Consider the following 14,953-nt stretch of genomic DNA (forward strand, 5'->3'; position numbering starts at 1 on the left):
GGAGCAATTTGTAAAGCAGAACAGCTGCCACATTCAAACAATCATTTGGCATTCATATTGCTTCCATTTTAAAGAAGCGCCGTGTCTCAGCTATTTTGATATTATTTACCTGGACATCTTAAAGAAAGTAACTTTAAGATCAGCAGCTTATATTGGAAGACAATTTGGAAAAACCTAGTGTTAGCTGGACGCTAAATCCTGTAAGTTCTCAGATGTCTACTGGAAAGAGGTTTACTGTTTATCAGCAGAATGAAAAAGCTATAAGGAAAAAGCACAATGTTCTCCTCCAATGAAAAGCAATAATCATTTCTTGCAGGAAAAGTTAAACTTCAAAATGGATGTTACAGACCTGAGGCCATAAAGGACTGTCCCGTCCGGATGCAGGCGGATCATGCGATTCTTGACGGTCACTCCATGCACAAATGACTTCTTATCATTCAGGAAATAGGTATCAGGCACCCAGAGCTGGTCTGCCACTCTGTTGTCCAGAGTCAAGTTTAAAGGTATTACATTATAGGACAGCCTCTTATCTCTCCAGGCTTGCTGGAAGTACATTGTCAAGGTATAATCCTGTAAATGTGAGAAGAAAAAAATTCTTATTTTGTATCCAAATGGTCTTAGGAGATAGGCAAATATCTCAGTATTAATATGAAAAAAATATATACAGTCATGTGCTATAAATATATACTATTCACACGGCAACTATTAATTTATTCCACCCATTGTAATTATATCATGAGAATTTTAATCCCAGGATTACGGATCTGGATATCAGGCCAGTCTCTGATTTTAAGAAATAGTGGAATGTTATAAAGCAAGCCCATTGATCTTGAAGCTTCAGCTCTACTAATTGTCAGCACTACAATGTATAAATTTAACATAACTTCTTTGTGCTTCAGTTCCATTAATTATAAATGGAATTTTTAATTCATGCCTGCTCTAAACGAAGATTATTAGAAGAATAAAATGTATAACTCAAATGCAATTTGTAAACTACTAAAAGCTATATATTATGACTAAAATATTTACACATATAACAGCATTTGCTATCCATTAGAGACCTATGAATACATTGCAATTGCTCTCTCATCCTCATTCGACCGAAAAAAGATATACAGATGACAAGTAAGCACATGAAGTGATGCTCAACAGCATTAGTCAATTTGGAAAAGCAAATTAAAAACCATGGGTTCCTAATATACATCTATTAGAAAGGCTAAAATAAAAACACTGTAAAACAACTGGAAATTCCAAATGCTGCGAGGATGCAGAGCAGTTGGAATTCTCATATATTGCAGGTGGGAATGCAAAGTGGTCAGTCACTTTGGGAAATGTTTTGACAGTTTCTTATAGTTATCATAGATTTAATATATAACTTGTGAATCTCACTGTTGTGTGCTAGTGTTTACAGCTGCTCTACCTTAACTGACGAAACTGGAAGTGCTCTGAATGCTTTTCGCTTGATGAAGGGGCAAACAAACTGTGGTGCATCTATCAGTATTCTACAGGGCTACAAAAAGAATGAGCCCTCAATATACATGCAATAACATCAACAATTTTCAAATACAGTAAATTAACTGAATGAAGTATTCAAACAATTCACACCCTATGATTCCATTTACAGAACCTCCTACAAAAGTAAAACTATGGACAATCAAAACAGATTAGTGGTCCTCTAGGATTCAAGATGGAGCCAGTATGAAGCAATATTTTGGTGTGATGGAACTGTTCTGTCTTTATTGCAATGGCGGTTACATAATCTTAGACTATTATCAAAACTCATAAAACTATATAACAAAGTAATGAATTTTTATGTATGTAAATAAAAAGAAATTAATTGCTTTTTAAAAAAAAAACATGCTCTCTGGATAAGACACACTCAGGTTCATATCTTGGAACTTTCTTTTCCTATGGTATAATATTTGAAGAATTTCTACAAATCTCTGGCCTCAGTTTCCAACTTCTGTAAAACAGAGGTACTAGCAAAAGACTAAAGCCAATGAACTTAACAAATTGGGGTAAATGAGAGCTGCTTTGACATCTGAGGGAATAAAATTAGAGAAATGCTACAAAATAAGTCTCTTCCATGCATACCAAGATAGTACGTGGCCTTATCAGGATGGCCTGACAAGACCACACTAATCAGTTATGGGCTCCCAATTCCCAATTTACACAGTAAGGCAACTGGACTAGGAGGTTTCCAAGGCCATTTCCAGGAAAAAAAATAATTCCATTCTAGAAGAAGCTCTGGTGATCAAATGCTCAAATGGATCTTTTCCATTTAAGAGTCTGGTAAATATTTAAAATACTTTTTGTTTTTCCTATATATTTCCTCATTCTGCTATTGTCTTTTAAATTTCTTTTTATTTTAACTTTTGTATTTAAAAACAAAAATAGTGCAGACAGCTTCCATAAACTTTTCACCCAGCTTCCCCTAAAGTTAATATATGGTATAACCATAGCACAATATCAAGCCAGGAAATGAACACGACACAATTCTATTAACTCAATGACAGAGCTTCTTAGAATATCAGCCATTTATTCACTAATGTCCCCTTTCTGTTCCAGGATTAAAGATTCTAAGTTGCACATAGCTGTTATGCTCCTTAGTGTCCTTCAACCAGAAGCAGTTCTTCAATCTTTCCTAGTCTTTGATGACCTTGGCACTTTGGAAGAGTACTAGTCAGTTATCTTGTAGAATGTCTTTCCATTTGGGTTTGCCTGATATGGGCTAAAATATCATTTAAATAATATTGTTTCCATGATATCAGTAAGTACATGATGCTAGTACATCTGTCTTATTACTGGTGAGCTTGATGTTGATCATTGGTTAAGGTAACATCTGCCAGGCTTATTCACCAGGAAGTTACTATTTTTCCTTTGTAATCAATGAGTTATCAAAACAGTACATTTTGGGGAACATACTTTAAGGTTTTAAGTCTATGTAAAGCAATAACATTATTTGGCTGCTTCCTATAATCACTATGTTTTTTTTTTACTTCTGCATGTTTTCCATGCCTACTTCTCCTCATTCAAAATTCATCACAGTCTGCATCTATGAATTTGCACAGCTGACACTACTTAATAAGTCAAACCCAAACAATCGAATGCCAGCATAGCCCATTGAAGATGTTTTATTATTAAATAGTGAGAAGTATCTTCCTGAGGGTCACTTTCTATATATCTACTAACTTCACACCAGAGTGGCATTGTTGAGGTCACAAATGTTTCAGCTTCCAGCCATACACTCTCAATCTGGATGCATTGGGCAGCAGCATCCTCTCCTTGTCTGAAGCCTGCTGGCTGCACTTGGGTGACCCACATTCCCACCTGGACCTCGATCTGGATCGCTACCCAACTATGAAGCTTCAGTCTCCCCACTACCCTTCATTTGTCTCTGTGGTTTCCCATATGCTTTTTTCTTCTATGGAGACCTCACCATTTCTAATCCATGGAGCTTCTCTTTTCTTTGTTCAAAGCATGACTATGTATGTGGGAAAAATTATATATATATATTTTTCCCTATAATTTCTCTGTTTGGGGAGAAAAGAATGGGGAGGAGGGAGGTTTAGCATCAGTTTAGTCTGCCATCTGAGGACATCATGTGACGTAGAAGTTTCTTTTATAAAAGTAAGGGCTTATAGTTTTTCTTTTCCTTTCATAATCAGTGATAGAGTATGGGTTGCTTAATTTGGTTTCATTATTGGAAGTACATTTTCTAAGCTTTGAAAGTTATGGAGACCGTCTTATCATATTGCTTTAATGATTAATCTTGTTTGTTGAGATTTTTCTAGGTACATGCAGATAGCTTTATCTCCAAAATTAGATGTTTCCTGAGAAAACCCTCTCTTCACTACTGGGTTATTTTAACTTCACTTCAATTCTCCCTTGCTGAAAAAACAAGTGAGTCTCATATACTACCATTTATTATTTTCCTTCAAATTACTCAATTTCCTTCAAATTGAGGTTTTGAGCTGAGAATCTGTGCTTTTGGCTTTTGAAAGACAAGACAGATTTGTTTCAGGCAGTAAAATCTGTAATTTAAGAGCTGTGAGATCAAGTTGAATTTAATGTAAATGCAATACAAATTTCATGTGAATAAACCTTCATATTTGTCCATTAAATCTAGCACATCTATAGTTTTTATTACATTCTGGAGTAGTCTTTTCATTGAGGTATGTTTAGAAAAATCATTTTTGTTCCTTTCTCTGATCTTAGTTTTTTAAACATGACAAGGGGATTGAATTCCAAAGTTTAAGGTGCCAAAGGATTTCCACAATTAAAATCTACTGGGTTTTCTTCCACTTGGGAGAGAAGACATTTAAAATGATGTAGAAATGATCACTTAACCATAGTAAGACCTAATGATGTAAAGTACATCTTCTTCAATACAAATTGTGACTTCTTTTGATGCAGTGTTTGTTATGCACATGGACATAGCCAACATTTAGCATCTTTCTGGTGAATGGAAGGAACTACGATTACCTGTTCGAAGGTACGAATTTCCTGGTGAGTGCTTGGAAATATGTACAAAGGTCTCTAAAATGTGAATACCTTCTGTTCTAATATTTGCATGCTTAGGGACTTCTGTAGAAAGCAGTTAAGCCATGTTCTGACAGCTTTATCTCCAAATATTATTACAAATCTGTTCTCTCCTCTTTGTCACCTCTACTAACAGTCTTATGATAGCAACATCATTGTTAGTAACTCCCTGCTTCTAGTCCTTGCCCTCTACACAATAGTAAAAACACAAAGCATATCGCGTGTCTCCCTTGCTTATTCGTACTGTCCAAAGGCTCTTCATTGCACTTGGAATAGAATTCAAATTTATTACGATGGTCTTTAGGGTCCTATATAACCTGGACTCTGCCTAGCCCTGTGATGGCTCTTCTCCTCCTCCTCATCTCAGGTCATTAAGTCCACCCATACTGGTCTTTCTCTGTTTTTTGTTTCTGTTTTTCTCTAATACACTTTGCTTTTTCAGCCTTTAGGACTTAGTCTTAACAGTTGACTAGCTAGAAAGCTATATCCTCAGCTGCAGTTGGCTCCTCCTTGGCACTCAAGGCTCAGCATAAAAAAGTCAGACCTATTCAATGATTCTCAACCCTGACTAACTTCTCCCCTTTCTATGTTTATAATACTTCCCATTTTTAAAATTTTTTGAATAATTTTATTCATTTATTGGTTTACTTAGGTAAGTTCCATGTAAATACTGGGACTTTCTCAGATTTTTTCACCACTGTATCCCCATGCCTGAAAGAGAGCTCAGCACATTGTAGGAAAAAATAAAAACAAAAAAACACTAAAAACAAGCAAAAAACATCTATTAAATGATATAAGAGAATAAGCAAAGGACAGCGCACAGACATTTATTCCCCCAAATACTTATTGTTGCATTAGCAATAAAATAAAAAATTAAGGAAAACTTAAATGTTCACCAATATGAAAATGAGCAAATAAAGCATAGGAGAAATATATAATAAAATATTTACAGGCACTAAATAGTAAGAAAATTATTGTCAATATACTAAATGGAAAAAAGAGGATCGCAAAACAATATTTATAAGAGATTCCATTTTGGGAACATAAAAATATATTGGGAAAAAGTACCCAAAAGAAAATATATCTAAATATTAACTGTGGCAACTCTGTGTGATGAGAAAGTTTTTACAATCTTGCTTTTATTAATCTGTATTTTTGTTATAAATAATTTTTTGCTGTAACAAATTATTTAAGCAAATAATTCTTTGATGGTTTAAATTATAAGAATAAAATCTACCACTATCAATATGTATTTACTCTCTGCATATTTTTGAGCTAAGCATAAACAAAACAAATGAATAAGAAACGTTCAGCCTTTAGGCTTGTCATTACTAAAGCACAAAACTCTTTTGTATTGATCAAGGGGTTTTATCTAGAATCACACAAGAAAGTAATAGCTTTGAGTGGTTGGTTTTCCTTTTTCCAGGAAAGTTCACATTTAAACCATCATTGGAAAGTAAAAATCCATCCCTATCACTCCTCCAAAGCATATAAATGGGAGCTCCAAGAACCTTCCTCTGGCACTTTGAGAATATGATTTTCTTTCTCATGTAAAGTCTTTATTCTTGTATAAAACTCAACACATACACACATAGCTGCTTACTTAAGTTTTAATTCTAAATGCATACTATATATTTAAATGTAAGTTGAACTCCATGGATTCTTCTTCAAAGCTTTCAAAGAGAGCCCACTGTTTTTGAAGTCCAAACTTCTTTCAAGATGAGTTGCAATATTTTCCACTCTTCACCTCTTCCAGTCTCTACACCTTTAATTCTGCTTCCAAAGCTAAGGAATTGAGATAGAATGGATGACATCCTTTTAAAAGTTCCAGGTGTTCCATGAGTCTATGGAACTGTAGTTACCTTCAACTAATTGCCCTTCTGCTTGAACCAAACTTTTCCACTAATGTCAACACATATTTTAATTTCCATTTTGTTTATTCTTTTTCCCTTCCCTTCTTTTCTGCTCCCATAAACCTCTTTACTAATCATTATTCCTGAATTTCCCATAGGATTTGTTCTCCCCACCCAGTAGCATTTAGGAATTAGTTTTCATTCTATCCTTTTCTCACGTTTCAAACACCCTCAGAGCTCCTTGTGTTCTCTTAGTTTTTCATAGCTTCTCTAATTATACCAGCAAAATCTTCTGGGCGGTGGATGAGAGCTTCAGAAGGACATAATTTATATATCTAAAGCAAAAAGAACTCAGAGAGAAATGCAAATGTACCCACAAAGCCATTTCTACTTTTCTCATCTTAAAAGACTCTCTGCCTTCCACATCTGACTTCACAAATTGTTGATCCAATTACAGGTCATGGTGATATGTTCACATTCAACTTCCTGAACTAGAATGTAATGAAGTGAAACTCAGCTCTCCCTTAATAGAAGCCATCACAGCAGATGTTCAATTGCTTCATTTTGAAAAAAGCACATGGTAGCAATCTTGACTAATTGCTAGAGACACATTTGGGACATGGGAACTGCACCAAAGATCACCCATAAGTGAAATCCCAGTTCAGAAGTGACTGTTTTTTTTTGGATATGGTACTAAAATGTACATGGGCAAGGCAATGAACTGTCCCACAATTTTGCTTAGTTAATTATGCGTTTCATTACAAGTTTACCTTCTCAGTGATTATGGAGTTAGTTCTAAGTATGGCTAAAAACCCAGCCAGTATAACTGGTTATCTGTTCCTTTGCTTAATAAGTAATAAACCCAACAAAAAGATTCAGCTCACCTTGATATAATCACCACTAAAAGCAGACTCCGTATATATTCCTTACCAATTCTTATTATTCTGTAAGTTTTTCTCAAATTGGTTTAGAGTATCTTGCTTTCCAAATTAGTTCATCTCCAATTTTAAGACCTAACTTGGGTCCAAAACTAACACTTTTTACATACATTATCTTATGAATCTTCATATTAGTCTTAAAAGGTATGCATTACTGCTGCGATATCATGAGCATGCTTCTTAACTTTCTTTCCTACAAAGTAAATAAGAAACCTAGGGTAGGGTAATTATCAGAGTGCCTGGCTCAGATTAGGTTTTCAACAAATACTCATTAATTGTTTTTACTATCATTATTCTTAGTATTTCCCTTTTTCAAGTGCTACATCTAAGGTACAAAAAGGGAGTGACCGTCTCAATATACCTCAGTCAATAATTTTCTAAGCCACAGTTTGGCTTCCAGGGCTCTGACCACAGAGTCCGTGTTCCTAATCACTACCCTAAGCTTCCTTTGCCTCACTGGAGGTTTTGCTTCTGACCCATCATTTCTCAACACGGTTTCTCTTCTCTCCTCTACTTACCACCAAAGAGTAGGGTGATGGATAGCTATAGATACAGATATACAGATACAGATACACACAGACACACACATAGCTATATACAGCAATAAACCTAGAACAGTTTGGGGCATAATGAAATCAATTATTTCTTGGGCAAAAAAATGAATGAGTGTTGAACCCTAAGGATTCCCTGAGATTTGGATACTGAAGTTGTACATACATGCATACACCCTGAACACGCTCACAGGGACCTGAGTTCACATGAAAGTTGGTTGCATCAACTCATGCTGATTCTGTAGAATGATGAAAACCTCCCTGGTGGCTTTGTTTGTTTTAACTACTGAGAAGACCAAAGTAGCCAAAGGAACCATGGGGTGCTACCTGCATGGATGCACTTATTCAGAAGCAATTCAGTTGGAAAAAAACTATTTCCAACAAACTAAACGATACTCAGCTGAGATTCAGGCCCCTTTAGAAAGTTTTTTTTTCAGCACAATGGTGGCAATATTACCTAACTCTTAGGTTGAACCACAAGGAGTTGATTTTTTTTTTTTTTTAACTACAAATTTTGAATAATGGAAACTTCACATGATTCAGCTTAAATACATAATAGCTAGTATAAGGATAAGTTATTACATTTATTTGACTAGAATTAATAATTTAAGGTTATAAATAATCACTAACTGCATACACAAACATTTTTGAAAAAGCAATATTTATAATTGAGTTTTTAAATGGTTCTGAAATTTGTGTTTGGTGTAAGAAAAATGATGACTATGTTCTAATGCTTAAGGTATATGCCAAATTCTCTGTTAAACTTGCTTCCGTTGGTAAAGCAACAACATCAATACTTTATGGAGCGTATTTTCCTTTGAATAAAACTATCCTAAAGAGAACCTTGGCAGGTTTTCCTAAATAATATAATTAGCCATTTGTATTCTCAACCTACTATAAATTGAAAGAATTTCAGCATGTTGTATGGTTTAAACCGAGGAAAGAGTATAGATAAGGAGAAAGAGGCAATTTCATGAATAAAAACAAACCTCCCCTTTTTTTTTCTCAAGAGTACAGGAAAAAAGTTAAAGATTTCATTCATTCATGTATAAGTGAAGGTAATTTTGATCGAAAGAAAAAAAGTGCATCTTGCATCTGAGAAGTTAGGATTTAAGGGGTGATTATGATTACTGAATCATATGCCCTATTACTTTCTGTTATATTAGAGTAGTCAGAGGGAAGTATTGAAATCTCTGAGCTGTAATCCAGCTGCCTTGATCTCTGATGACGATGGCACAGCCTTTATCTTATGAACTTGTGACTGTAAAAACCTTGTGACTGACCTCACTAGTACCTATTTTATCCAGTTGTTCGACGTTGGAGTCTTGTGATAACTGAAGACAGCCCCTAATGTTTATTAATGAAGTTATTTTGATAACCCAAACTGTTTCTAACCAAATGGGCCTGCCTGACAGCACAATAGACCTTAGACTTTAATCTATAAGTCACCTATATCTCATTACAATACTAAAAATCATGCCCATATTAAGGCTGCCATTTTCTTACATATGTTCTGTGACTAAGCATGTCATCAGTCTGCACATGCTCAATAATTAAATCACCTCTAATTATAGCATCTGGAGTCATTGTATCATTATCTTAAACCTGTGCATCTTTTAATACAATAAAACTATCAGAATCACAGCAGTTTGGGGAGACAGATTTTTTGGTCAATAGACCATCTAATCTGTTTGCACCTAGCTATAAAATCTTTCTTTCTTTGAAGTCCTGGTGTCTCAGGAATCAGTCATTTGAATGCTTCAGGTGAGACTCGATCGCCTTTGTCCAGTACCAATATGAACAAGATTTTGAGCTCTTTTAAAGGTCAAACTTTGATTATCTGATTGCTCTCTTTCATCAAAAATGGCATCATCTGCCACTCTCCTGCTGTTCTTGCCCATATTTTATTAACAGATCATTATCATTTGTAAAGGGTAATATTTGCAACCATCAGCCACTGTTAGTGTCTACATGTTATCCAGCCATGATGGAGTTACCAACTGACACTCAGTGTTTGCTGACCTTTTAAGATATAGGATCAAGTAAGATTTACTATGGATCCATTATGGGCTAGGTCACCTGTGATCCCAAGACAGCCTGAGCCCTTGCTCTCGTGGACTTAAAGTCTGGTAGGGGAGAGATTCCGTAAACCAGTAAATAAGTAAAATTGAGATATGCAAGTATATGAAGTAAATAGAAGAATGTTACAAAAAAAGAGCAACATATGGGGAGAGGTAGTGACTGAGGTAGAAAGGGTAATCAGTGAAGGCGTCTCTGAGCAGAGACCTGAATGATCAGCAAAAAAACAGTGATGCAAAGATATGAGTGTCCCAGGCCCAGGAAACAGCCAGTGCAATGACCCTAGGGAGGAGGTCAGCTATAAACAAGTTATCATGCTATTATGGAGCACCTAAAACCTTCTCAGAGCCTGGTGAATAACCTATTCTACATCTTTCCGAAAGTCATCAGGAGCCTTGACAATCTCCCTTTTTATCTTGGAGGTAAAGTTAATTTAATTATGACTCTCATTCTGTCAAGTTTTGCTCAGTTTCCTTCAGGAGTTTACTAATTAAGAAACTTAAATGACTTTACTTCTTTCCCAATGTTCCCCATTTTTTCTGTGTCCCTGGTTAAAAGTGTAGAATCTAACGTTATGAAGACGAGGACTTTCTTTTCAAATTACTTTTTTTTTTTTTTAACTTTTTTTATTATACACTATAGCATATATACAAAGCAGAAAGTGTTCAAATAGAGTTGAGAGGTTACTCTGGAGGTTGAGGTTACTCTGGAGGTTGTTCTTAAGCAAACTTCAGGTAGACCTTGCTACCTATCATAACCTGCCAACCCCCAACCAGGACCATTCCAGCCAATCCTAAAGAACACCTAGGGCAATATATAAGGTTCCACAAGGGTTCCATGCACTAGAGTAACTTTCCAGAAATCTACAACCTCCAGATGGTTTCCTGTTCCAGACAAGTCCGGAAACTTAGCCCAGCCTCTCCAGAACATCAGATAGTTCCATTTCCCTATTCCATATTAGTGACAGACCCTTCCAATATGAAAAATTTAAAATTGCCATAGCCCAAACATTCCTAAAGAGAGGGATGGAAAGATCAAAGGGGATGGTGGAGCTATACAGAGGAAATAGGATTTAACAAATGAATATGAATGCTGAATCATTAAATTGATATCTTTTTTTTTAGAGCAGCTAGGTGTAAAAACTCAAAATTGTGAAATTGTAACCCGTGTCAAACTCTGAAATCTGTTTTACAACTAATTGTGGTGCAACGCTTTGAAAATTTATAGCTTTTTTGTACATATGTTAGTTTTCACAAAAAAAGAAGGAAAGAAAGTTGCTTGTGATGATAAAAAAAAATTGAGAACTCTTGTCTCCATTCTGGAGCAGCTAGAAGTAAAATTTGAGAGGATCGTATGGTAGCCCATGACAGACTCTGGGATCTGTCCTGTAAGTACTTGTTGAAGAGTGCTTTGAAAACTATTGCTTTTTATTTTACATTACTTCTTAATGAGAAGAAATATCATAATTCAGCTTTTGACATGTTTCAGAATAATTTTTACTGTTAGAAAAACTTTATTGCTTGTATACAAATGATTGCACTGCAGTTTATTATTATTATTATGTTTAGTTTAACTATCAGTCTAGAAGAAACATTCTTAGAAGAATTAATGTCTGCATGCTCTGCTATCCCTTTTGCTATTTTTCCCTCTCTCAGAAGCACTTAGTAATTCCAGTTCCCGGAAAACTTCTTACTAAAAGAAAATTACACTAATGTACAACAGACATTACATCAAAGTCCTTAATATATTTTTGTCTCTTTACTACAGTCCAAATTAACTCTTTTTTAATCTGCTAATAACTACATGGTATAATAAATTATATATTTGAAGTCCTTTTTTATTACTTCATTTTATAGCCCTAGGCCCACTATTATGGAAGCAATCTCCTTGGAATGATTCTAATTTTAAAATTTCTGTTATCTGGGTGCTGTGGACTGAAAGTTAGCAAATAAAATTCATGTTGATTTTGTTATACATTCAGAAAAGGCAAAGCATCAAGGCCTGACCCTGGAAAAGGTTAGGAATGTAATGGAAAGACCACCAAACTGGAAAACAGGAAGCAGATTTGAGGGGTTGACTCTACTACTTCCTACCTAATGGTATCGAAGAAGTAGTTTAACCTATCTACGTTTCCGTGCTTGCCTCTGTGAAATGACCTCATCACTGTCTGAGTGATAAGCACTGGTAACTCTGCCCTGAGGCTCACATCAAACTGGAAATGTGAAAGTCCTCTGAATTCTACTCAAGGGAAGGCAGTGCAGCCTTGTATTTAAACACACAGTCTTTGGAGATCAACCGACCAGCTTGATATCTGGGCTCCACCATTTACTACTTGTGTCATTCTGGGCATGTTATTTAATGTCTGTAGCTTGAGTTTCCTCAGAAATAAAACAGTCATAACTACCAAGCTGGCTGCTGCCAGGAACACATGATACAACACAAATTCAAATCCTGGTGATGGCAAGCACTCAGTGTGTAGGATGCACACACATTAAAACATTAATTTAAGACTTTTTTTTTATCAGTATGCCCATGAAGAAGTTAAAAAAAAAAAAAGAGGAAGAAGTTTTGGCTTTGCTAACCTTGCTTACAAAGATAAGGTTTATCATTATCCCACAGCTCACAGGTGAATAAATGAAACCTATCACGGTTAATAAGAATGGTGCAAAAGCATATTACAGATATTTGTTATCTATGGTGTCATGTATGTGGTAAAATATCTTTACCACTGAAAATCATTTTGCAAAGCACAATCACTTGCTTTATAAATATGGATTTCTATTTAGTGATTTGGGAAACTTTATCATTTTTTTTTTCTGAATGATACTTTGTCTTAAAAATCTAAAAAAATATTTCCTCTCTTTTGGTACAAGTATATGGCTATCAGCTAGTAAAATCATGAACTTGAACAGAGAAACAATATCATAAAGCCTCTGTTGCCACAGGATACAGAAACATTGTTTTGATAAAAATGATCAGGAAAAAAATTAAGTTGGGATATATGCAGATGATATAGATAGACAGAAGAGGGAAAAAGCAGGAGCGTGAGATGGGTGGCCAAGGAGAATTGGAGTTATGGCTCTCTGACATGAATCTATTAGATTATTTTAAAAATTCACCTTGAATAATAGAGGTTACATAAATATTACTATTCTATATTCAAACCAAATGAGCTCATTAAGTGAGCATGATGTGAATTGTTACTTTTACAAAATACAGTTAATTTTTTAGTAGTCTTGAAAGTGATATTTGAAATCTGTGCCATCAATTTTTGTTTTGTTTTGTTTTGTTTTGGGGGGGGGGTGCATAGTCTGGGTATTGAACACAGGTCTCCCAGGTGGAAAGCAAGCTTTCTACCACTGAACACCCATGCACTCTGTGCCATTAAGTTTTCTTTTTTTTTTTTTTAACTTTTTTTATTGTATAGTATAACATATATACAAAGCAAAGAAATTAAAACAAAATAGTTTTCAAAGCACTCTTCAAAAAGCGGTTACAGGACAGATCCTAGACTTTGTCATGGGCTACCATATGATCCTCTCATACTTTTTCTTCTAGCTGCTCCAGAATATAGGAGGCTGGAGGGCTTAAATACTTTTTTATCATCACAATCGACTTTTTTTTCTTCTTTTTTTGTGAACGCTAACATATACACAAAGAAGCTATAAATTTCCAAGCAGAGCACCTCAATTAGTTGTAGAACATATGTCAGAGTTTGGCATGGGTTACAATTCCAAAACAATTTTAGGTTTTTACTTCTAGCTGCTCTAAAATACTGGAGACTAAAAGAGATATCAATTTAATGATTCAGCATTCATATTAGTTTCTTAAGTTCTATCTTCTATGTGTAACTCCACCATCACCTTTGATCTTTCCATACCACTCACTGAGGTTGTTTGGGCTATGGCAATTCTGAATTTTTGATATTGGAAAGGTCTGTTACTGATATGGGGTAGGGATATGGAACTAGCCAATGTTCTGGAGAGGTCGGACTACGTATAAGGACTTATCTGAACCAGAGACCCATCTGGAGGCTGTAGGTTTATGGCAAGTCATTCTAGTGCCTGGAACCATTGTGGAATCCTATAAATTGCCCTAGGTGTTCTTTAGGATTGGCTGGAGTGATCCTAGTTGGGGGTTGGCAGGTTATGATGCGTAGTAACGTCTACCTGAAGCTTGCATAAGAGCAACCTTGACAGTAGCCTCTTGACTCTATTTGAACTCTCTCTGCCACTGATACTTTATTAATCATGCTTCTTTCCCCCAATTTGGTCAGGATGTAATTGTTGATCCCACCGTGCCAAGTCTGGATTCATCCCCGGGAGTTCTCTCCCACGATGCCAGGGAGACTTTCACCCCTGGATGTCATGTCCTATGTCAGGGGGAGGGCAATGATTTCACTTGCAGAGTTGGGCTTAGAGAGACTGAAGCCACATCTGAGCAACCACAGAGGTCTTCCAGAAATAACACTTAGGCATGCTTATGGGTAGTCTAAGCTACTGTGCAACCTACATAAGCTTCACACGAGTAAGACTCATGTTTGAGGGCATGGTCTATTAACTTGGGTGTCCGTAAAGATTGACACAATATCAGGGGATTCCTTGAGGGTAAGGTTTAATAGTTCTATACTCTTTCTCCCCTCCCTCAGGGAACTTTGCCAATACTTTTTGACTATCTGCTTAATATACTCTAGGATGTTTCCAGGCATTATAGTAATCTATACAGGAGTAAAGTACCTCTTTTTCATTCTGTACTCTCTGTGTTTCAGTAGTTAAATTGAGCTATACAGATAGGTTGAATTAGATTATGCACTACAGAAAATTTCAGTTCCAGATCAAATAAACCTTATTTCCATTGGTCTCAAAGAGTATGTGTGGTTCTAAAATATATACACTGCCTTCCTTACCTCTGTGTTCTGAATTACTTTAACCCTGACCTGTTTGGCTTCATTCTTATCTTTAAATATCAGAACTTATATTTATAAATATAA

At 35.6% G+C, this 14,953-nt stretch overlaps 1 protein-coding gene across 2 annotated transcripts in view; it reads right to left on the reverse strand.

Moving 5' to 3' along the window:
* Window positions 1–14,953, reverse strand: part of GABRB2 (gamma-aminobutyric acid type A receptor subunit beta2) — a 245,582-nt gene that overhangs the window by 157,577 nt on the left and 73,052 nt on the right. For both annotated transcript variants that reach the window (XM_077138088.1, XM_077138087.1), the window contains exon 4: window positions 350–570. In XM_077138088.1, the coding sequence (XP_076994203.1) occupies window positions 350–570 (221 nt within the window). The remainder of the gene's footprint in view (window positions 1–349; window positions 571–14,953) is intronic.

This window comes from Tamandua tetradactyla, chromosome 20 (assembly GCF_023851605.1).
Source record: "Tamandua tetradactyla isolate mTamTet1 chromosome 20, mTamTet1.pri, whole genome shotgun sequence".
Taxonomy (NCBI): Eukaryota; Metazoa; Chordata; class Mammalia; order Pilosa; family Myrmecophagidae; genus Tamandua; species Tamandua tetradactyla.